The following is a 25164-nucleotide window of genomic DNA, read 5'->3' as shown; positions in this document are numbered from 1 at the left end:
GGGATGAAACATCCGTGTAAAGCTGTAGCATGAGCAGAAATTCAGTAGTCACTGGAGAGCACTTCTCTGCTCTGACCCTCAGTCTCTCCCATGGATCTGCACCAAACAGTCGTCTGCTCTGTGAGCCCACACGGCCAGGAACCGTAACTCACCCCTTCCCCAGCAGGCGTTTCCACTTTCAGGCAGCACTAAGCGTTAGGCACTTTTTCCTTTAGCTGGGCCAACATCTTTCTCCCTGTGGTTTGAAACCAATGGTTTTGGCTCTGCCTACTGGAGCAAGAGAGAAAGTCCTGGAGTCCTTCAGACCTGGGAGTTCATCTAGTGAGATTAGAGGAGAGATTCCAGTGACAGGCTGGCTCTAGATTTACACTGTGCCATGACTGTAAATTCTAAGAGGGAGGCAATGCCAGACGACTTGGGAGAAAAACTGTCAAACCTGACTTAGTGTGACTCTGTGGTTGATGTCACTATAAGAAGGGGAAAAACGTCAATCCACATTTCTCAAGGGAACACTGAAACCAGGGAACCGGGAAACAGACAGTTTGCTAAGAAAGTTTGTCAGAAGTCCTTTAAATTTAATAAAATGCAGACAGAAGACCAGCTCCAATGCGGAGTCACTGGGGTTAGTGGGTTTATCTGAGCATTTGCCCCAAGGCAAAACAATTCTATTTATACTCAACACAAGAAGTTGTTTTGCCTCTCTCAAAATAAATTTCTGGATTGTTTTGGGGAAAGGATGCCGATGATCGCTTACAAACACGACAGAATTGTTCGGATGTGTTGCTGTTGGACTGCTAAAGACAACAAAAGCCTTAGAGACACTCAGAAAAAGGACAAATATTCTTCTGAATTCCAGGTACTTACATCCACCTGCCTCCTGGTAGCAATGTAGGAACTTCACGGGTGTGTCAAATAAAGGCCCTGAACCAGAAACCTTAACACAACCCTGTTTCCATCTGTTCCTCCCCAGCCCTCCCCACCTCACACAGAACCACCATCCATCTAGTTATGCAAGTCAGTAATTGAGGTGCCACCGTTTATTCCCCTCTCTTCCTTACCCTCCACACATAATCTGGCATCAAATCCTAATCATTTTTCCTCCAAAAGATGCCTTACATTCAGCTATTTCTCTATATTTGCATGCCATTGCCCTAGTTCTGGCCACCGTCACCTCTTGACTGGCCTCCTTACTTCTACTCTGCCTCTCTCCAATCCATGATACAGCAGGGTGTTCTTGACAAAATATAAGTTGAATGCTCTCATTCCTTCTTAGTGGTTCCTCAATGCATCAGTGTCAACAGTCCTCTACATGATCTTCTATCTACAGGACCACCACCAGCCCATATGAAACCTTTGCATGAATCAGCAGAGCACCCCTTCCTAAGATGAATTCAGCCCCATGACAACCAGGCACAGTACTTGGTGAGCAGAGCACAGGCTGGATTCCAGCCCTGTTTTCTCCCTTGGCCTGTGCTACTGCGCAGGTCTGGGGCAGCTTTGGACTTCAACCTGACTCTCACCACACGCCCCATTTGATCCCTGCACTCCAGCCACACTGGGATAGGTAAGTCAACAACACAAGAAAGAAGGACATCAAATGCAAAACATTTGGACAGATTGCAAGGAATAATTTTAAGAATTAAATGGCCCACAAGATACCTTTAAAAAACCCCAACCAAATAACATTTTTTAGAAGCTCAAAAAAATGTGTTCTGAGCTGCTAAAATATCAATTATTTAAACATTTTTTGCATGGTTAATTGATAGAGCCAAATAGTTATCTTAGGACAAAAAGGCATCATCAAAATATGGACTAATTTTTCCAATTAAGAAAGCACACAAATTAGGTAACCCAGGGAAAATTGTAAATTAAAGACAGAAAGATTTTAGAAGAACTTTTTAAAAAAGTTCTTTTAATTTATTATGGGGAAGAAGCCATTTTGAACATCCATAGAGTACCTTGATAAAGATGAGACAAAGGGGAAACATTCAGGGAAGGAAAGGGCGTGGCTGACTGCTTGAATGGGTAGGATGTTCTGGTCTACCTGAATCGGGAAGCAAGAACTTCTTGCCCTTGAACTATTTCTTGGAATGAACTATATTGTAGGTCAAGAGAAATAGGTAGAAGGTGGGAAAGAAAAAGCACTCTAAATAGAAGTGAGAAGAGTGATTCACTATTACTGGTTTGCATTTTAATTTGCACAACCTGAGAAAGAGAAGCAAAATGATGAGCTTCAGGTGGCATTTCGAACACTTAAGGAAGCTGCAATGAGATACCAAGAACCATCTCCATGTGCTGACACTGTAGCAGAGAGAGGTGACCCTGCTGGTTCCTCCATGATCTGAATGGTTTGAACAAAATAATAAACCCACAGACACGATGGTTTGCTTAAGCCAGTGCATTATTTATCATTGAGAAGATGGATCATGCCAATGTCGTGTTTATGTATTTTTTACACATTGACAGGAGCTGTTTGTTTCAAATATCTTAGATGGCAGGACTTCTGTTTATGTCAAATAAATGAACTTAGTGATGATGCATACAGAAAAATATGAACTGCTTTATCCAATAATTAATGGTAATTTTGATAATTATGAGGAAATTCTGATTTTTAAATAAAGAATAACATGAGAGCTCAAGAGTTACATGAAGTAAAATTACTTATCTGTGTACACAATCTAGGTTTAATTCTTTTAGCTCTTTATTTATCCATATTCTCCTCTAGCTTAAACTCTGTCTCCTTGGTGAATGCCTCCTGATGCTTCCAGAGCATTCTTAGAATGTTAATTTTTAAGTCCATTTTTATTTGAAGTTGAGCTGCATAATTAGTGTTTCATAATATGTGTCTAATTCTGATGTGCAGAATAATGTCTTTTCACTAATTATTTTCCAAGTGAGAGCTTTCTGGTTGGTTTGAATATCATTTTCTAACTTTCCATGGAGTCAAATATCACATTATAACATAATCACTTATCACTTCATGATCCCTTTAAAACCAAGGAAATTTCAGATGTCAAAGTAGAAATAAAAGCATTTGTTAAAATTTGATGTACACATACCATTTAAAAATAAATTATACTATTTTCCAAATAAAAACAAATGCTGGTTGAAAACTAACACTTAGGATTATTTCTGAATTAATTACTGAATAAATATATTATAAAAGTAGGTGATTATTCTAATGCACAGAATTTTTAGTAAAAATTGCTAAGGAATCAAGAATATATATTGAAGTCCTCCCAAGAGCTGTATAAACTTAGGACCAAAAGAGAGAATGTTCACTGTGTACCTCTGAGTATATAAGCTATGAAGTATGGTGTAGGACATATTTCATACATTAACTCATTTAATTCTTACAGCCCTGGGAGGAACATATAATAATTATTATTCCCACTGTCTAGAAAGAAACAGTCTTAAGAGAGGTTAAGTACTTTCACTAAGACCATAGAGCTAATATGAGGTGGAGAAGGTATACACACTCAGTGTTTCTGGTGGATCCATAGCTCAGGGTGTTTAGTTTTTCCATGTACCCTGTCTCCTCATACTTGTACATGGAATAGTGATTAAGGGCATGGATTAGGTATTCACTTAGTTTCAAAATATTTGGAGCTTCTGGTCATGATTGTGGAGTAGGTAAATGTAGTACTTACATCCTCCCACAACCACATCAAAATACCAACCAAACCACAGAACAACCATCATTCAGAACTGCCTGAAATCTAGCCAAACAGAGGTCCTACACCTAAGGATTTAAAGAAAAAGGCACGCTGAGACTGGTAGGAGGAGTATGGATGTGGAATGGGCTTCTTCTACACTTGTGTGGTGCATAAAAATTGGGAGGGATATCTGAGCTGCAGAGGTCCCCTCTGAGGAGCAAGGGGTCCCAGCTTCCCACCAGGCTCCACATCTCGGGGTTCCAATGCCAGGAAGAGAAGTCCCCATAACTTCTGGCTCTGAAAACCAGCAGGGATTGTGGCTGAATGAGACAGAGTGTGGTTGGAGTCACAGGCATTCCTCTTAAAGAGCCCACTCTCAGACTTACTTGGACTCACTTGCTCTGAGCTCCAGCACTGCAGCAGTAGCTCAAAAGGCACCAGGGACATATGGGGAGAGACTGAATTGTTTGGCATCAGACTGAGAGCTGGAGGGCAGCTTTCTCCCAGGCAGAAGTGCTGGCAGAGGCTATTGTCCCTTTTCTGAGCCCTTCCCCCCCACAAAGCTGGCAGGCAGGTGCCATATCTGAGTCTCCATCAACCTAACACAGTTTGCCCCACCCTGATGATTTCCTGAGAACCTTGCCCCACCAACTCATGGGCTTACCCAAGCTGTGTTCTGTGGTTTTTTCATACAAATGACCTCTCTTTGCCCGTGCTTCACATTTTTCTAAAATCTCTCACACATGAAGCCTCTGTCCTTGGTGTGCCCCATACCTCTCACTGAGTGGTGCTAGGCTTGGCACTAGTGACAGCCAGACTTGCTCACAACTTGGTCTCTCCTGGGTACCCCCAAGCCCGGCACAAGTAGCAGCCATCTTCATACTGCTTTATAGCTCATGCTGGGTGGACTCAGGCAGACACAGGCGACAGCTGACCCTGGCCTGCATCTCCCAGGATGCCCCAGAGCCAGTGCACCCAGTGGACAGCTTCAGAACATGTCAAAGCACCATTCAACAACCTCCACAAGTGACACACTCAAGAGGCTTACTCAGCAAGTACCAAAGACCTGCTTAAGTAAGTCATACTCTGTGGGGTGGACCCATATACAGCTGATCCTCCACAGTGGTTGCTGCCAGTCCTTTGCAGCAGATCGGTCTGGGTATCAATCCCTCCCATTGATGTGCCAACAGCAATCAAGGCTCAACTGCAACTGGAGAGTGTACACTGTCCATAAGTGGGTGTGGGAATCACACTAGGAATGCCCAGCTTGGGGGATCAGGGAGGTTCTTTGTGCCACAGGGCCCTACAGAACACCTATTACATAAGGCCATTTCCACCAAGCCCAAGAGACACAGTAACTCTACCTAACACAGGGAAACAAACACAAGGAGGCTGCAAAACGAGGAGGCAAAGAAACATGTCCCAAATGAAAGAACAGAACAAAACTCCAGAAAAAAAAATAAATAAAATCAAGATAGAGGCATAAGTAAACACGTCTTGCCTCCTTGCATAACCACATCAAAATTACAACCACTCAAAACTGTCAGAAGTCAAGTTGAATGGAAGTCTGGCAAAAATGGAATTAAAGAAACCACATCCATCCAGACTAGTAGGAGGGGAAGACAGACATGTAGAATGGGCTGGTCCCATATCCACCTGTGGTATATAAAAATGTGGGAGGGATATTTTGGGAGCAAGGGGCCCCGGCCCCACACTTCCCCTCCAGCCCAGTGTTCCAGTGCCAGGAAGGTAAGTCCCCACAACTTCTGGCTATAAAAACCAGTGGGGACTGAGTTGGTGGAAGAAACTTCTAGAGTCCCAAGCAGTTCCTCTAAAAGAACCACACATGGACATAGAGTCAGTCCCTCTGAGCTCCAGCATTGGGGTAGCAGCTTGAAAGCCACTAGTGGCATATAGGGAGGAAATGAAGTGTCTGGTGTCAAGGCAAGAGCTGGGAGACAGCTTTTTCCCACACAGAAACATGGGCAGAGGCCATTGTCCCTCTTCTCAACCCCACAAAGCCACAGAGCTGGCAGGCTGGTGCCATATCTAAAAGTTCATCAGTCTGGATAACACTATTTGTCACACCCTTGAGATCCCCTGAGACTCCATCCCACTCAACTTAGAGGTCTACCCAAGCTGTTAATCTTGGCTTTTCGGTATGAATGGCTGGTCTTGGCTCATGCTTTGCAACTTCCTAAAGCCTCTCAAACAAGCAACAGCCAGCCTAGTGAGCACCCAATCCCTGTAACTCTTGGTAAGTGGCCCCAGGCCTGGCACTAAAAGCAGCCAGCCTAGGTTCACAGCTTGGCTTCTCCTAGAAACCTCCAGGCCCAGCACAAGTAGCAGCCATTTGTGGGTTTCTTTAGAGCTCATGCAGGGTGGCCCCAGCCAAACACAGGTGGGGGCTGACCAAGGCCTTCACCACCTGGGAAACTCAAGAGCCTACATACCCAGTGGACAACTACAGACCATGGCGGAGCACACCACTGTGCCTCTACATAGCTGATCTTTCATGGAGGGTAGAGATTGGTGGCCAGTGGTCACAGCCAGTCCTTGCAGCTTACTGGCCTGGGTAAATCCCTCACATTGATCCGCCAACAGCAACCAAGGCTCAACTATAAGAGGACAGTGTACACAGCCCACATGGAGGGTGTACCTTGAATATCCAGCCTGGGTGACAGGGGAGGCTGTGCCACTGAAGCCTACAGGACACCTACTACATTAGCCCACACTACCAAGACAGGGAGTCATAGCAACTCTATGTAGTACATAGAAACTAACACAGGGAGGCTGCCAAAAGCGTTCTAACAGATACAGAATTCAAAACAGTGGTTGTAAGGATGCTTAAGGAACTGAGGACCTCAACAGCATAAAAAGATCCAGTCAGAAACTAAGGATACACTGATTGAAATAAAGAACAATTTATAGGGAAACAACAGTACAGTGGATGAAGCTGATAATCAAATCAATGACTTAGAACATAAGGAAGCAAGAAAACAACCAATCAGAACAACAACAAGAAAAAAGAATCCAAAAAAAGGAGAACAGTATTAGCAGCCTCTGGAACAACTTTAAGAAGTCCAACATTTGCATCATAGGGGTGCCAGAAGGAGAAGAGAAAGAGCAAGAAATTGGAAATCTGTTTGAAAAAATAATGAAAGAAAACTTTCCCAATGTGGTGAAGGAAGTAGACATACAAGTCCAGGAAGCACAGAGAGTCCCAAACAAGATGGATGTAAAGAGGCCCACTCCAAGACACATCATAAAAGCAGCAAGAGAAACAAAGTTACCTACAGGGGAGTTCCCATAAGACTGTCAGCTGATTTCTCAAAAGAAATTTTGAAGGCTGGAAGGGATTGGCAAAAAATACTCAGTCTTAAAAAGCAGGGACCTACAGCCAAGATTGCTCTACCCTGTGAAGATATCATTTAGAATTGAAGGGCAGATAAAGAACTTCCCAGATAAGAAAAAAAACTAAAGGAGTTTCTCATCACCAAACCATTATTATATGAAAAGTTAAAAGGGCGTATTTTAAGAAAAAGAAGATCAAAACTATGAACAATAAAATGGCAATAAATACGTATCTCTCAACAACTGAATCTAAAACACAAACTAAGCAAATGAGAACAGAGACAGAATTATGGATACGAAGAGTGTTTTGATGGATGCCAGATGGGTGGAGGATGTAGAAGAATGGCTGAGGAGGTGAGGGGATTACGAAGTACAAATAGGTAGTTACAGAATAGCCATGGAGGCGTAAAGTATAGTACTGGAAATAAGGTTGCCAAAGAACTTATATGCATGACCCATGGATGTGAACAATGGTGTGGGGATTGCTTGAGGGAGTAGGGGGTGTTGGGTGGAGGAAGGCAAAGGGGGAAAACTGGAACAATTGTAATAGCATAATCAATAAAATATAATAAAAAATAAAAAACTAAACAAAATGAAAGCAATCCACATACATTTACATTTATAGTATTCATTGAAAAGATCTGCATATAAGTGGATCTATGTAATTCAAACTCGTGTTGTTCAAGTGTCAACTGTATTCTTATTTCTTTGCTGTGAAATCTACTTTATCTTGTAGTAATTATAGTAATAGTAACTCTGGCTTTCCTTTTATTTGTGTTAGCATCCCTTTTTCCATCTTTTACTTTTAACTCACTTGTTTAACCATTTCTTTATATTAAAGTGCATTTCGTATAGGCCACATAGAGCCTTACAATTTTATCCAACATTACACTCTCTGTCTTTTAATGGGGATACTTAGACCAGGCTTCTCAAAATAAGGTCCACAGGCTAAATTCGGCCATGCCCATTCATATGTCTATGGCTGCTTTTAAGCTACAATGGCAGAGTTGAGTGGTTGTAACAGAGACCTTATGTTCCACAAACCAAAAATATTTACTAACTGAGCATTTATAGAAAAATTGTGCTGGCCCTGGTTTAGAACACTTACATTCAATTTGATTGTTGATACGATTAACTTTTAAGTCAGCTTACTATATTGTTTCTATCTGGCCCATCTCATCATTTTCTTTTTTCTTTTTCTGTCTCCTTTTGGATTATTTTCTAATTCCATTTCATTTCCTTTGCTGGTTTAGTAGCTATAACTCTTTTTTTTAATTTTTGGATTTGCTTTAGTATTCATAGACCATATCATTAAATTAATGCAATCTATCTTCTAGTAATACATTACTTCATGTACTGTATAGGAATCTTACAATAGTTTGCTTTCATGTCTTCCCTCCCAGTGCTATTGCTGTCATATATTTTGCTTCTACATCATAGATCTCATAATATTTTTGTTTCAATAGTTATTTATATTTTAAGATATACAAATGCTAAACAGCATGTATTTATCCACATTGTTACCATTTCTGGCATTCTATATTCCTTTGTATAGATCCATATTTTCATCTGGCATAATTTTCCCTCTGACTGAAGAGCTTCTTTAAATATTTCTTATAATGTGCATGTGCTGGAGATAATACATTTCAGCTTTTAAAATTTCTAAACAAGTTTTCACTTCACCCGCACATTTGAAACATATTTTTACTTTGTACACAATTCTAGATCAGCAGCTCACCCCACCTGCAACATTCTTTCAGTATTTTCAGTCCCACCGTCTCTCTGGCGCATTGTTTCCGATGAAAACGTGCTGGCTCATTTATCTTTGTTCCTCTATGTATGCCTTTTATTCTCTGCTTGCTTAAAACCTTAATTTTTATCACTATTTTTCAATAATTGGATTATAATGTTTCTTGGTGGGTTCAAGGTTTGTTGAGATTTTTGTATCTGTGGGTTTATAGTTTTCAGTAAAATTTTTTTCATTTATTATTTCTTCCAAAATTTTTCTATCCCTCTTCTCTCTCCTGTCTTTCCATGATTCTAATTACACATATACTAGTCTATTTGAATTTGTCTCACAGCTCAGTGATGCTCTTTGTTTTTTTTCTATTTTATGTCATTTGAATAGTTTCTATTGGTGTGTCTTTAAGTTCACTGTCTTTTCTTTTGAAATGCCTAATCTGTCATTAATTTCACCCAGTGTACTTTTTCTCTCAGCCATTGTAGTTTTCATCTCTAGAAGTTCAGATTAGATTTTTCTTTATTTTTCTTTATATCTTCTATAACTCCACTTAACATTGTTATTGTTTTCCTCTAGTTTTTAGACCTATGGAATACAATTATAATTGTTTTAATGTTTTTTTGTCTGCTAATTCTAACATCTGTGCCATTCTGAGTTGATTTTTATTCATTGATTTTTCTTCTCATTATGAGTCCTATTTTCCTGTTTCTTTCCATACATGACAACTTTTTATTAGATGCCAGATATTGTGATTTTTACCTTGTTAAATGTCAAATAATTCTGTATTCTTATGAATATTTTTAAACTCTGTTTTGGGGTGCAGTTAGGTTTCTTGGAATCAGCTAGATACTTTTAGGTCTTCCTTTAAAAATCTGTTAAGCAGGACCAGCTCAGCATTTAATCTAGAGCTAATTATTCCCCACTGCTGATGCAAGTGCATTCTGAGAACTCTACTCAGTTCCCTGTGAACTACAGGTTTTCACACTGGCTGGTGGGAACAGGTACCATTATTGACATTGTAGAGCATTTGCTACTCTTATTTCTAATCCTTCAGATGGGTCTTTCCCTGGCTTTGGGTAGTTTCCTCACATATTTGCACTGATCATACATGTATTTATTAGGACCCTTTGTAGATCTTTAGTGTTCTTTCTGTACAGGTCTCTTATGAGAACACTATCCTATAAATTCTAGGCACTTTGATCGTTCTGGACTCACAGCAAGGTCTCCTCAACTCAGATAATCTGCCAAACTCCTGGATACTCACTCCCTGCACCACAGCCTTACATTTCTTTTAAGGCACTAAGTTAGGGTTATCACAAAGCTCACCTTGTTTGTCTCCTATATCCAAGAACCACTGCCCTCCATTGCCTGATGTCCAATGCCTTAAAACCATTGTTTTCTTTTTTTTTTTATTTAGTTGTTTTAGGGCGTAAATCTGTTGTTACTCCATCTAAGCCAAATGCAGAGGTTTTGGACTTTGTATTCAGCTATCTCTGTTCTCTCTTGCTCTCAGGTTTATATCAGTTCTCACTTCCTAGCTATATAACTTTGGCAATTACCTACCTGCTCTGAGCCTTACCTTTTCCATGTGCAAATGGGAATAATAATGTTACAATGATTAAAATTATAGTTATGGAAAGCATTCAAAATAAGACCTGGATATAGTAAATATTCTAATAATGGGGACTATATTTTTATTATCTAGGTTAAGGGTTTAAATCAGATGATCTTTGCAAGCTATTTCAGGCCTAAAGTTTTTGTGATTAATTCAGTTCTGAAAACTACACAACATATTTTAAGAAATTAAAGATGCCTTCAGTATTTTTTAGCCATACACTTATGCATAAAAATTAATACTTTTATATATGATAACTTCATCCCTGCCAAATATTATTTTATTACTTTTCTTAATTTTAGCCACCCTCTTTAACTTTATTAATAGTACATTAAAGTGCATTAGAACTTAATAGACCATTTTAAAGAAAAATTTGAGTGGGCTGTTTTTTGGGGGTTTTTTTGCCTTTCTTCCATGCTGGAATTGACTATTTCTTAAAGTAAAATTTTCCCCCTGGATTTTCACTATCAATCCAATTGCTCAGTCAGGAAGTAAGATATTGTTTGTTTTAACTATTGATTTTTAAAAGATCTATGTACTATTTAAAATAAAGTCCATAATTCAATTATAAAAAGTTCCTAAACGTGATATCTTAGTGATAACCTAAGAAAATATTTTGTTGAAATTTTTTATGGCATGACGAAGTGATAGTCAATAAGTGACTCACTTACTGCAAGCCTTCTGGTTATAGGAGATTTTTTAATTACAGATTTTTTACTGAATAGTAACACCAGTGTTCATTTGGAACCAATTTTAAATGTTCAGCATGCACATTAATTTCCTTTCTTCACATCAAAGCAACACTTCAAATAAACAAAAATTCATGACAATTAGTAAACATGCAGTTATTTAAAAATGTGCCACCCTTGTTGCATAGCAACTATTGATTTTCTTATGTGCTTTTCCCATACTCTAAAATAATTAAGCATAGGCATAAATTGCTATCTACTTTCTTGAATGTTAAAAGCATTTAAGTTATGAAGTTTATTCTAATAAACTTCTAGTATGTGTACTATATATTTATAAAGGGAACATTTCATTCCTACACAAAGGCACAGTGACCCAGGAAAGAGATGACAATGTCATATTAGCTATCCTTCTCTCTCATGAGACAACTTTTATGGAACTTTTTATTCATAGTTTCAATAGCTAACACAGCCAAGACATAATGATCATATCTTGGCTTTACTGGTCTGGATCTTGATTTAATGCTAAACTAAATGATAAGATTTATTAACAAGAAGTCATGCCTTCTCAACTCAATAAAATATCCATTTATATTCTAGAAAATTATACCTGCCAAAATACACCTGTGATATAGTTCTATTAGAAAGAAAATATGGTCTTAGTAAGAACTTAAAGAATCCTATGTAGGTTTATTTTCATCATCAAATTAATTTATCATAAAGCATGAACATAATACTCTTGTATGATCAGATGCCCACACTAACTAGGTCTACTCGCTGTGTTAGCGCCCCAGGGACAGGGCGCAGTGAGCAGCAGCTCTAGACTGGGTTGTGAAAGCAGAGAGTTCTCCAGTAGGTTGTACCTGAGGTCTTTCATGGGATGCAGCTGAGAGATGAGAAACTTCTACACAAGCAAAGGCAGTAAAGTTCACTCCGTCACTCTAGGGGGAGCCAAGAATTTTGAGGGAAGGGAAATATCTGTAAATCTCTATCCACATTACTTTCATCAGTGAAATTTCTGAGCCAAAGATGGGACATTTATAACATCTCTTCATATAAATTGCCAAACTGCTTTCTAAACAGCTGCTGTAATTTCCTGTCCCTTAAAGGGTGAGTATGAAAGACTGTCTCACTAGACTTTCAGCACAGTGCAAAGACCACTCTACCAACTGGAAGTGTGAAAAACAATCTCTCATTGTTTTAATTTGCATTTTTTGGATTGTTAGTTCCACATCTTTTTGTATTTTTCAACATGGATTGGTAAAGATGGGGGAAGTGAGTAAAACAGATTAGCCAATTGCAAACACTGAGACTAATAAAAATTCAAAAGAATTAAAGCAGTGTGAGCTTTGGAAAAGAAGGACAAGAAAAAGACCATGCTACAACATAAGACAGCATAAAAAAGAGACACTCACAGCAACTTTGGTTCATATCCTCCAATTTAATTGTTGCCCATATGAAACTGCTGTTACAGTGATCATTTCTGTCACAGACTAGAAGTGCTATCTCTGAGGGAAAGGGAAAAAGAGCTGATCTACAGTGGACCAGTATGGGTTGAGTATGGCCACCTGTGTGAAGACTGGAAATGAAAGTGACAAATTTACAACTGACCTGAGCCAGCAACAATACCTAAAAGGTTTCAATCTGGTGGATGGCCGAGTGGGAGATTCCAGGAGATGTCGGTTTGCAAGTGCTGGCTGCTTGAGGTTACAGGCTGTAGTCAGCAAAGAGAAGAAGCTGATAATAACCAAACAGTGGGTCAGGACTTCAGTCAAGCAACCTGAACTTTAGTAGCCAGCTCTAGTTCTAGATGCAGATTGAAATCATGCTCAGAAACCAAGGCAGAGGTTAGTGCTAGGGTGCCAGGATAGGTGCCAGTTGGGTAAGAATGAGAGTTCAGAAGGCTTCAGTGCGTTGCATGGGCCCAGGCCCAGGGACCAATCACAGAGCATCGGAAGTTATGATAGGGAGATGATGGCTGAGAAGGTAGGGGCTAACATTTTTTAAAATGCTATGTACTTGTGTTCTTTAAAATTAGCAAAACAATACATATTCATTGTTGAAACTCTTAAACTCATAGAGAAGTTCAAAGACAAAAATCAATGCAATTTTTTAATACTCCAGGAACAAACAATTTCCTTGGAAATAGTGAGCTAAGTACTTAGTCGGTTCACACTGCCCAAAGTTCATAAGAGAATAATTTTGTCATCTTCTGTTCTCTTGTACCACCTTCTTAAAAGCAGAGACATTGTTAGAATGAAGGAATATTACCCTGCTTGTAAACATGTAGTCATATGCAAATTCTGCCACTGTATGGGGGGAAAAAGTAAGTATTTAAAAATAAAAATTATGGTTTTACATGAGAACTAAGGGCTATCTTAATCTTACAAGATTTCAGGTGCTGTTCTTACCTTTTTATTCCCATTATGTTATCTAATAAATTGGAAAAGACATGTATCGTAACTATTTTTGGTCTAGGAAATTCCAGAAGGAACCAAATGTGTGCAGAGAAGCAAAGAAATCTATTTGTAATCGTCTTCTGGCAAATGGATAGAACTTTTAAAAAGCAAATAAGACACATGCTGATGAAAGCTACATTATCATTACCTTCTCCCTCCAGTTATCATCATCCAGCAGCTTCTGTCTAAGGGTTTCCTGCAGCTGCTCAATGCTTTTCTGATGTGAAATCAGCATCAATTCCCTGAAAACCATAAACCCGACACATGAGTCAAGACTCACCCCTAACACTCTCACTAAGGTGCACATCTTGGCTCAGAGAATATAATTTCACAACTTAGTCTGTTTATTCCCTTAAGCAATATATATACTCTTACTAGATATGATTTTAACTGTTAACAGTAATTTACAAACCCTTCATATAAGGTATGTATTTTCTTGGGCTTAATTTCTGTGTAATAAGTAGGGTTGTTTTTGCATGAAATAGTAATAACATATGGAATCACAAATATAATAAAATGTTATACATCGTGGTTCTAAAGTTTATGACTAAATTGTAACACTAGACAAATTTTGGTTTTTTTAAAGGCAACTATGTTGGAATATGCCATGAAATCAACATGTCTGTGGTTTCTGCTAGATTTATTTTTTTTATTATTTTTTTTTTAAAGAAGAGAGTTGGGTTTTGTTTTCTTTTTTTTTAAGTGTATACTTTTTAAAAAAATTTTTAAAGATTTTATTTATTTATTTTTAGAGAGAGAAGGGAGGGAGACAGAGAGAGAAAGAAACATCACTGTGCAGTTGCTGGGGGCTATGGCCTGCAACCCAGGCATGTACCCTGGCTGGGAATCGAACCTGGGACACTTTGGTTCCCAGCCCGCGCTCAATCCACTGAGCTACGCCAGCCAGGGCTATTTTTTTTTTTTTTTAACTTTTCTCAAGTACCAGTAGGAACAAACCAATGGGAGGGTAATGTCTGAGATGTGGTATGGTATAATACAAAAAAAAAAATCAGAAAACTGAAAACACAAAGAACACTTTAATATTTCAATTCACACAAACAGATCTTAAAGCTCAGTTTGTGATCCTCCTGGTGGAGGTCGTGTGGGGCGATTCACGAGAACCTTTCATGGGGCACTGAAATTAAACCTTTGACTATCACAAGCGGTGGCAACAGCAGGCTTCTGGGTCAGGGCTCCTCCCTTTTCTGTGATCTCCGCGAGTCTTCTCGTCCATGTAGGTGACTTTTCTCCATTGCTTATTCCTCTTCTACGCCCTTTGTTTTCCATCACCAACCTCTTCCTTTGCTCTGATCCCTTTTCTCAAATTCATGACTCTCATTTGTAATCATTGGAAATCTCTAATGATCCATCAACACCAAAGATTTCACACTTAAGAAAAAATTCATCAGAATTTTTCAAGATCATCAAGATCTTGAAATTCTTGAATTTCAAGAAAAATTGAATTTCAAGATCTTGAATTTTTCAAATTCATCAAGATCACATTTCCTGTGATCTTGCCTTTCCTTTTTACTTCTGAAAACCTGTAACAGTCAAAATCTTAGCTTGAAATCTCTGAATCATCTCTCACTCTTCCTCCTTGTTCTACTATATCAAAACTTCTGTTATACAACTACGGCAGAAAGGGTAAATAAATAATGGTATACTTTAGAATAAACTATAGATGAAGAAATGAATGATTCTCAGCCACGTGCATTACTATGGACAAAGCTCAGAAACATATCTTGAGCACAAAGAAAAAAATCAGTGGGTAATATACGTGATTTTATTTCTATAAAGATAAAATATATAGAAATCTAACATTTTTTAGGAATACAAACGTATTTGGTAAAATCATCGAGTGAAGCAAAGAAATCACAGGCATAAGCTACCGTGGTTTTTGTAGATGTTTTTATTCCTAGTTTGCTGAGAACCGCAAAGTGCCCTTTGGTGGTTTTCCTCTGGGGAAGAATGCAGTGCGGTGGAACTGGGGAGAAGCACACGGGGTTCAAAGCCAAAGCTAAGGTTCTTTTCCCTACACTGAGTGATTGATACATAGATGTTCATTGTGTTGTACTTTTTTATCCTTTGCACCTGTGTGAACCTTCCATGTATGTACTCCGTACTTACAAATACAGCTAAGCCTGAGTACAGAGTAGAATGGGTATGTGGGGGAAAGAGAGCAACAGGGAGAGACCAAGGCAGGCGAGGAGTATGACGGGTTTACTGACCACCATGCACACTATGAGCAAGGCAGCACCATCAGGCCTTGGAGGAACAGAGGCGAATTAGGAAGGCTGGGTCCCTGCCCATATGACACTCAAATCCAGCAATGTAAGAAGAAGCTTTATCTTCTAAAGTGTGAGGCAGACCTAGGAGGTCCTGATGCTTGCTCAGCAGTCTGAGGGCTGGAGAAAAGGAAGTGGAGCAGAGGGAACACAGAATGAGGACAGCAAACGTAGGGTTACATGAAAAACCACACTTATGGCTTTCCTCCAAAGATGTGGCCACTGCTGTCTCCCTTGCAGACTTATCTTCCTCTACTTGTCAATTAATGTTTGTGTTCTCAGCACTTTGTTCTGGACTTTTTTTTCTCTCTACTCTTTCTCTAGGCGATCTTATCTATTCTTATGGTTAAAATGCAATTCAGATGCTGACAGCTCCCAAATTTTATCTCCAGCTCCTATCTGTTCCCTGCGTAGTTGACTCACATATCCAGCTCTCCACTGACTGCTCTAATTTTATATTTCAGAGACATCCGGAACGTAACATGTCTGCAATCTCAAAGACTCACAATGTCAAAGTGTGTTTATTTTTTTGCTCATTAGGTGTCATCTGCTGAGCTGTTCCCCGTTTTGTTCCAGGAAGCAGCCCAAGGAGCAACTCTTACGTGAGAATTCTGATTCTGTGGCTCACCGACAACAAAACTTGCCAAAGCATAGGATCTGTTAGAGCTTCTGCTTAGAATGGGTGCACATCACTTCTCCCACCTTTCAGTGGCAAGAACAAGTCAAGTGGCCAGGTCTGATGTCAACAAAGAGTGGGCAGCACAGTCCTCTCACTGGGAAGTACCCAGTAAGTCACCTGGCCCTAGGTGGAGCCCATCGCCACTCTGAAATCCCACTGGAAGCCACTGTGAGGCTTCCCAGCCTGGAGGTGGGAATCATTCTTTGCTTAGTCTGTGGTTCTTCCCCATGGAAGTGATTTCTCAGTTCAGTCTTCGCCGCAGCTCCTGGTTTTCCTCTCCGATATGTCCTTGTCTGCGCTGGTCACATTGGAAGAGGGCATTAGTGATTTTGCCCTGCTGGGAAACAACTTTCTCTACTTCCTTCCTTCCATAGATGATTTACCATATATAGCAGAGGGAATTTGCAGATGGGATTGAGGGTCTTGGGATACGGAAATAAAGTGGCACTTTACCTGATTTTCAAAATTATCATAGAATGGCTGTGGCTGGCCATGTGCCTGTTAGAAACGGCCAGACTGCAGAGTTCCAGCAATTTCATCTACTTTATTTCTTAAGCCAGTTTTCCTATTTAAAAAGAGGTCTTTCTGATTAGAAAATTCCAAGGAGCATTTTCAGACAGGTGCCTGTGAGTACATTATGAATTACCTGTACTATAAAATGGATGGTACTGAACATTTGAGATGCTCAAATTTCAGTCTCCCTGGAGACAGTTATAATTTTGATTGATGCCACCAGAAGCAGAATCCACTCCATACACGTTCCTCTGATGAAACCAGTATAAAACACCACTGTCAGGTGTATCCCTTTAGAACAAAACTGTGAAAGTCCAGTAGATTAGGGAAGCTAAAATATAAATCACATTTCAAACAATTTTAGTGAAGTATAACTATTCACTGAATTTCAAAGAATTACAAAGTTCCTTATGAATCTGTGCAAAGTATAAGGTGTTTTGAGTATACTGTTATAAAAATTACAAACTTGTGTCTGTGATGGTAAGTTTGCTTGATACTTATAACGACAGAAATGAGGATTTTTATGTATCTTTGATTCCTGCTGAACCTCTGTTCCCAACTCCAAAAACTCTTCACTGTGATTCCTTCACGGGACAAGGCAGAAGGAAAAATTATATGTGATGTTACAAACACTTAACCGTCCTTGATTAGCATGGGCTGCGCACTGAGTGATGCACACAGAGATGACTGTATGTGTAAAGAAAGATAATCCTGATTTAAAAATAAAGAGCACAGCCTGGCTGGCGTAGCTCAGTGGATTGAGTTCGGGCTGCAAACCAAAGTGTCGCAGGTTCGATTCCCTTGCAGGACACATGCCTGGGTTGCAGGCCACGGTCCCCAGCAACCGCACATTGATGTTTCTCTCTCTCTCTTTCTCCCTCCCTTTCCTCTCTAAAAATAAATAAAATATTTTAAAAAAAATAAAGAGCACACTTATACAGTACACTTATGGAAGAGCTTACACATTGTTTAGGAATAAGAAACCATCTTAAGAAACTGATTGAGAAAAAAGAATCCTGTGTTGAAGGGACCTCTAAGGATCAACTTTGACTCTGGTGAGACTTTCTGCTAGAAATCTAGAGGAATTTAAGAAATAAAACATAATTATTAGAGGCATGTTGCTCTAATTTTTAAATCTTATTTAATCTTTTTTAATCTTATTTTTCATGTTATAAAAAGCTGAAATGTACAGCTGTTTTTGACTGTCATGCAGATACTCAATTTCCTCTTTAGAACCAAACCAGTTCTACAGAAATTGCCGCTTTAGGTTTATAGGAAACTACACAACTCTGGGTCCTACGTTTGGATTTACTAAGAACCCAATAAAAAAGATTTTCACCAGAATACAGAACTGTAGTCCCGGCTCTGACTTCGGGCAAGTCAGAGACCCTCTGACCCTCAGAGAAACGCTGGGAGCTCTGGTCCCACTGGGGTTCAGCTCATTCCCGCCCATACATCCACACGATCAACAAATATTTATGAGCACCTACTAGTGTCAGGCACCGTTTTAGTCTCTAGGAATACAGTGGTTTTTTTCTTGCTGGTCTTTGGAAATACATGAATGCGATCCCCCAACTCTTAGAAGAAATGGAGGTTTCTGAAGTGATGTGATTCACAAGTGGCACAGCCGCTCCGGCTCACACGAGCCCGGGACTCTCTGATGCCGCCTCCGCTTCTCCCACGTGAGAGGAGGGGCGGCTGCCTGAGCGCCCCAGCCTGCAACTTCACCAGACAGAGATTTTTTAAAATAATGTTTTGGGGAGTTGGCACATTTGGAAAACTAGGATCAACTCACAATTAAGAGTGTTTATTTTTAAAACTTTAACTTTTAAGTTCTTAGACCGAAAAGAAAATGAGAATCTAATTTCTTATACACATGCAAAAAATCAAGACTCCCTTAGTTGCAGTTAAAAATGTAACTGCAAACAAATGTCAAGGCATAAAGCTAAATGACAGCTTTCAATTGTCTTCACATTGTCAGTCAAACTGATGAGTTTGATTTTGCCACAAATTCTGCCTTCATTAAAAGCAGTAAGCCTGTGATAGCATAAGAAGTCAGCCTCTTGTTCTGAGAGCTGCTGATGGATAAGAAATCAGAGAAAGAAAGAAGTCTTGGGGGGAGGGGAGCCCAGTGTGGATTGTTATTCCAGAATGATGTTACATAGGCCACTTCATTTCACAATCCTTTAAACTAACAGGATAGCATCCAAATCGAAGCACTCCATGGACTAATCTTTATAACCCTAAGAGTCAGGCAGATAATCTTCAATTCAACAGACACTTACTGAATATCTACGTCACCAGTACAGGGTATCAAAAGTAGTAAGGTATGATCTTCAAGGGGTAGGCAGTGTCAGGAAAGAGGAGAGGGAGTGAATTAATACCTTCTGAGCATCTACAATCTGCCAGGCACAGTACTATTATAGATGTGTTGATCTTCACAATGAGATAGCTATTACTAATATGCCCATTTTACAGATAAGAAAAATGAAGTGTGAAGTAGTTAAGTTGTCCAGACTTGAGACTGGTCAAGTTGAAATTTAAACCTATGTTTGCCTAAATCTAAAGTCCATTTAAAAAAATACTAAGCCATATTACCTCAAGGTAACAGACCCTTAAAGCATTGCTCCCAGATTCTTTTCTATATTGTATACTGCTTATGGCGTCTAGCTTTCATGAAAATAGCACACGCCTCAATAGACACTGGTCTTCTCTTCTTCTAGCATGTGTTGGGAATGTTTGTATTCTATTTTTATTCTGAAGATAGAGCTCTACTTCTGATTTTGCCGAGACATCGGAGAGAAGAAGACAAAACATTCCCTGTTTATATTTATATTTATATATTTATATTTATTTATATTTATAGTGAACAGGAGAACCCCGAAAGAGTGGAGGGGTGGGGGATGGAAGAGAGGGGACACAAAGAAGACACTCTGGGTCTTTCTGCTTTATGCAGGGGTGGGAGTCCCCTGAAGACGGTGTTACAACCTGGTTGAGAAAGAGAAGTCCCATGAACGGAAGCTGGCCAAACTGAGCATTTTATGGCAGATGCTGAGGGAATTGTGCAAACTGTAACAGAGAGAACATGGAGTATAAAGGTTAGACACATAGAGCTTCATTTCTGTCTCTGTCAGTGATGTGACCCTGAGCAAGAAATGTAGCCTCGCTTAAGCTGTTTCCTCATGTGGAAAATGACACCTGCTTTACAGGTGAGGACCATGGCTCTGCCAGCAGCGCTAGTCATTTGGAAATGACTTCCCCTCCAGGCTGGTGAACTAGAAAAAGTGTTCCCTGTGGACAGGGGCAGACCTAGGGACAAAGGGCTTAGTAAGGGCTGAGGGAGAGTGGCATACTTGTGCAGGAAAAATGAGCCCCTTCCTCTGTGGCAAGTGGCTACAAGAGCGGAGTCCAGGCTTCCTCTCAGCCCCTCGTTCCTCCCACTGAGCGCCACGCAAGGACACAGGTGTCTGCCCCAGGGCGGTGGAACACAAGATCCTGTCCGCACCAGCGCTGAGAGGGCTCTCCACACTGTGAAACTCGTGCGTTGTGTGTAAGAGGGCCTGAGAGGGAGAAGGAGAGGGGCAGGAGAGAGAACGTGAGGATACAGGCCCATTTAATTATGGGGTCATGTCACACACAGGAAAACAGGAAACTCCCCGAACTTCTTGAAATAATTTGCTAGATGTTGTGTATATTTTCTAAGGTGAGGGTTTACAGCTTCCAATTAAAACAAATGACAAAAATAAAAAGAAGAGAGGACCAGGGAATTAAAAAAGAAGTTAATATTATGTGTGTGGGGGAGGAAAAATAAAATCCTTCCCTAAAGCCTGAAAGATACATCTTTGCAGTGATAGGAAACAATTAAAACAACTTCATTTAAGATAGAGAAATATCTAGATAGACAGAGTAATATAGCCATATATTATTTATTTACAAAATAATTTAACATAAGCAACTTGCACCTAACTTTGGTTTTGACTAAGCTTTTCCTTCAAAAATGCTCTTCACGTGTTATCATGTTATTGACAAGTAAATCTTATCATGTTATTGACAAGTCAATCTTATCATGTTATTGACAAGTAAATCACAGCAAGTACTTATCTATATTTCCTCTTGGAAAGTGCCAAGATAGGGCTAGTAACAGTTCTTGGGAACGCGCAGGGCACGAGAGCTGTTATAAACTGCGGTGTGGTCCGCAGTGTGGGTGCAGGCTACGTGTTAGTGCATGCATGAATTTCTCTGAGTGTTATATGTGGGCAGTCTCCAAGCTCAAACACATGTGGCCTTATAAAATCCATTCGTAAGTTGGTTGTAGGGGACTCAGAACATATTTCACCATCAAAATAATTTTCCATAAAAATGGAATTAGGCCCACAGGCCAGCCCACAGAACTCTATTAAATCCACAAAGTGGTATCATGAATTCAAGGTCTGAGCAGAGTTCTGGCTCTGGTCGGAGAGCCTTCGTAGCCCAGAAAAATGAGATCCGTGGACTCTTTTTACACAGGATTTTAAAAACAGCCAAGCTTTCCTCTGGCACTGTCCTCTGCATCTTGCTGCATTCCTCCTGTCCACAAAGCAGACCCCTTCCCCCAGCCTCAACGTGTCTGTGACCACGCTGGCCACAGGCCTTCTTCACCCCCAGCATCCCCAGTTTCAAAGGACCGACTTCTCGTCCTCCCCCATGGAGCTTCTTCTAATCCAGCTTCCTCAGCTGAGTGTGAGGGAGAAAGCAATGCACCATTAGTAGATTTGCACTAATACGTGGATTATTCCCCAGTCACTAACTCCTTTCTGGCTCCAAATTCAGAAGTTCTGCCAGTTTCCCCCCGGCTCCGCCCCCAGGATTAGTTCTGGCTTTTTACATCTTTTTCTCATCTTCTGAAACTATATAGCTTCTAAGTTGTATGTTTTTTCACTGTGGTCCCAATGGAACTTCAGCAAAAGGGCTCTGCCGCTGGGAGGGGGGGCGGGGCGGCGGGGCAGCATGCAGACAGGCTGGCTGCGCTTAGGGGTGCATGTGCTATCTCTGTGAGCGAGTTGGGCTCTGGCCTTTGGTGAGCGTATCTGGCAGCCTGGCTGGTTGCGGCCCTTCCACAGCGATGGTTCGGGACCTTGTTGTGTAGCAGATTTCTGAGCACTACCCAGTCCTACCAAACAAGCATCTCTGCGTCTCTATTTTAAAAGATTTTCTTAAGCCCAGCTCCTCCTTTTGGAGGGACTTTCACTCTCCAACTGCTTAGGGCCACCTCGCTTTTTAAGGTTCCATTGGTGCTTGCTCAGCAGACTGAAGGAAAGAAAGTTCACTGAAGGAAAGAAAGTGAAGAGAGAAAAGCCAAATTCGTGCATGAACTGTAAGGAATGTCCACTGTCAGAGGATTGCAGTGGGGAGGGGCAAAGATCCAAAACACAGACAGGGAAGCGGCAGAATAACGGGTTGCTCCTGCAGCCAGAGGAAGATAAAGTTCTGCAGCAGCAACGTGGAGAGCAAAGCCTGCATGACGTGACCCTTGCCGGCCTCATTCACACTTGCTAGCCCTCCAGTCACACTGTCATTTCCGAGAACTCTCACGCTGGTTCTTGGCTTGGAAAGCCCTTCCCTTTCGGTTTGGAAACTTGCACTTGCTCCCTCGATGTATCATCTCTGAAGTCACTTTTATGAACACCCTTTCCACCACTTCTAGCAGTCTCTATCTACAAAACCTCTTTACTTATCTATAACCACAATCTGTAATATTCTAGTTAGTTCTCTACTTTTTTACTGTTTGTTTCTCCCATTAGAATGTAAGCTTCATGAGAGCAGGAAGTTTCAGATTCACCGTTGTATCCCCAGGATACATACACCTGGCATATAGTAAATGCTCAACAAATACTTATTGGCTGACCGAAGTACCCAAAGCCAAGTCCTTTGAGTGGATACATTTGCCAAACTCTGAAGATACAACTGAGGACAAGGCAGACAAAAAAAAAAATCTGAAAGTGGTAGCCTAGGGCAAAGGAAAATGACAATCCTATGTCTAGGAATAATCCTATGATAATATGATAAGTTACTGTTCCATAAGTATATTTTAATTTTTTTTATGTGACAGATGTCTTGTCAATAAACTTAGTGCCACCAAATGACTTAGTAATATCATGCCTGCTTTTAGGTAGACTAAATACAGAAAGCAAAGAAAGGAAAAGGGTAAGGATGTGAGAGGAAAAAAGGGGCAAGAAGAGGAGAAAGAGGTAGTTCAGTGATGCCCCTGTTCTCTGAAAACTTAAAGAAATTATCCTTCTCATTTAACACTTACAACAGAAGGAAAGATTAGAATCATACTGAATTTTTTACAAAAACACAGCAAAACATGTACACATCTGGGTGAGTGTGCTATTCCAAAGCAATCCCTCAAGAAAGCTCTGTATTTATTGTTATTAATTCTCAAAACACTAATTAAAACTGCCTTTTTCAAATTGCAGCCAGAGATAATTTATTAAGTAAGCATTAAAAAGAAACCATTTTATTTTATCACTAATCCCAAATGGCATTTCCCAGATTGATTTCCCACTCGCCTCCCGTCTGAGGTCTGTTAGGCTGTTCCATGTGTCCATGCCTCCGGTTTTATTTTGTTCATCAGTTTATTTTGTTCACTAGATTCCCTGTATCAGTGAATCATGTGGCACTTGTCTGTCTCTGACTGGCTTATTTCACTTAGCATAATGCTCCCCGGGTCCATCCATGCAGTTGCAGAGGGTAAGGTTTCCTTCTTTGTAACTGCTGAGTGGCATTCCATGGTGTACATGTGCCACGGCCGCAGTGTGTGGAAGGGAGGCCAGCTCTTTTCGAGTCTCTGCCCTTCCTACCATTCTCAGTGTAGCTGCATCTCTAAATCCTTCTGTAGCTGATTTTAATCTTTCTGATTCCAGTCCTTCATCATTATGGCCATTGATTATTACCCCATGTTCCGAATATAAGGATGTTCAAGGTTATTGATGCATGTAGGAACATTTGTCTCTATTGTATACTGGGTGAAATGGCAATACCTTTAAATTTTTTGTTTGCTATTATTGTTTTTATCTCAATGTTTCAGCTGCCATTCCTTCATGTTGTTAGTAAACCTGGTTTTGCAAATTTCCTGCTTCTAATATGCTATGTGCTGAGCAACTACATAATTGCAAAATGGCAGAGAGAGGTCATGAGGTAGAAGGAAGAGGCATGTAACTACAAGGTGTATGATCTTTGCAAAAAGCAGGTTATTGGTATGGCAGAAAAGGAAGAAATGGTGGGTAGTAATCAGCTCTGCAGTTGTTCATCTTATTTAATCAAACAGAAGTTAACGTCTATCATCCCGGGATGAACCAGACACAAGGCTTGTTCCCCTGTGAACTAGGCAGATGCCCTGCTAGCCTGGACTCCTGGACTGCAGACAGATATTTAGGAGAAAATTCTGAGACAACAAACCTTATTCTAACCTATGTAGTACTCATTCCTGGGGCCCCACTACCAGACTCTTCCTCAGCGAACAGTTGCCCTTATAAAGAAGTAAAACAAAAATTATAATTCTTCTAAATCAGAAAGCAGCCAAGTATTCATGAGATGAAATGAATATAATAAAAATAAGCTAAAAGATAAAAATGATAGGAAGACTGAAAAACCAATAGCCTAATAGTACTTTCTGTGCACAGAGAATAATGTAAGACAAAAATTCTTGCCCTTAAGGAAATTGTGTTCTTCTAGAATTGTAAGTGGGATAACATCTCCTATTAAAGACTCCCAGATTTGATAAAAACCAATAAAACAAACCCAAAATTTGTGGTATATATCAAATAAGCATTTAAAGCAAAAAGACTTGGAAAGAATGAGCAAAGATGGGCCAGGCAAATGAAAACAGAAAGTTAGAAAGTAGGGTTGAGATGCAAAGTTCAGAGATGGTTAATTTAATGACAAATTAACAGCAAACATATCTAGGAAGGTTGGGTAAATGTTCTTCTTAGCATCCTTGATACTACCTCAATACCAGGGGTATTTGTGCTTATGGCAAATCCTCAGTAAGAGGTGTTTACAAACAACAAAGAAAAGAAAAGAGAAACCAGTAAAAGGGAAAAGTGATATAAAAAGATTTTTCTCTATTGGAAAACAACAGACCACCAATTACTGGCCCTGGCAAAATTCAACGAAGTACCACACATGGCCTTTT

General features: G+C 40.0%; 1 protein-coding gene across 2 annotated transcripts in view; it reads right to left on the bottom strand.

The window, feature by feature from the left end:
- LEKR1 (leucine, glutamate and lysine rich 1) overlaps positions 1-25164 on the bottom strand; it is a 152964-nt gene that overhangs the window by 28817 nt on the left and 98983 nt on the right. For both annotated transcript variants that reach the window (XM_028504822.2, XM_036017601.1), the window contains exon 10: positions 13660-13753. In XM_028504822.2, coding sequence (XP_028360623.1) covers positions 13660-13753 — 94 coding nt within the window. The remainder of the gene's footprint in view (positions 1-13659; positions 13754-25164) is intronic.

Source organism: Phyllostomus discolor, chromosome 2 (genome assembly GCF_004126475.2).
Source record: "Phyllostomus discolor isolate MPI-MPIP mPhyDis1 chromosome 2, mPhyDis1.pri.v3, whole genome shotgun sequence".
NCBI classification, from domain to species: domain Eukaryota; kingdom Metazoa; phylum Chordata; class Mammalia; order Chiroptera; family Phyllostomidae; genus Phyllostomus; species Phyllostomus discolor.
This window is presented reverse-complemented; position numbering and strand designations above follow the sequence as displayed.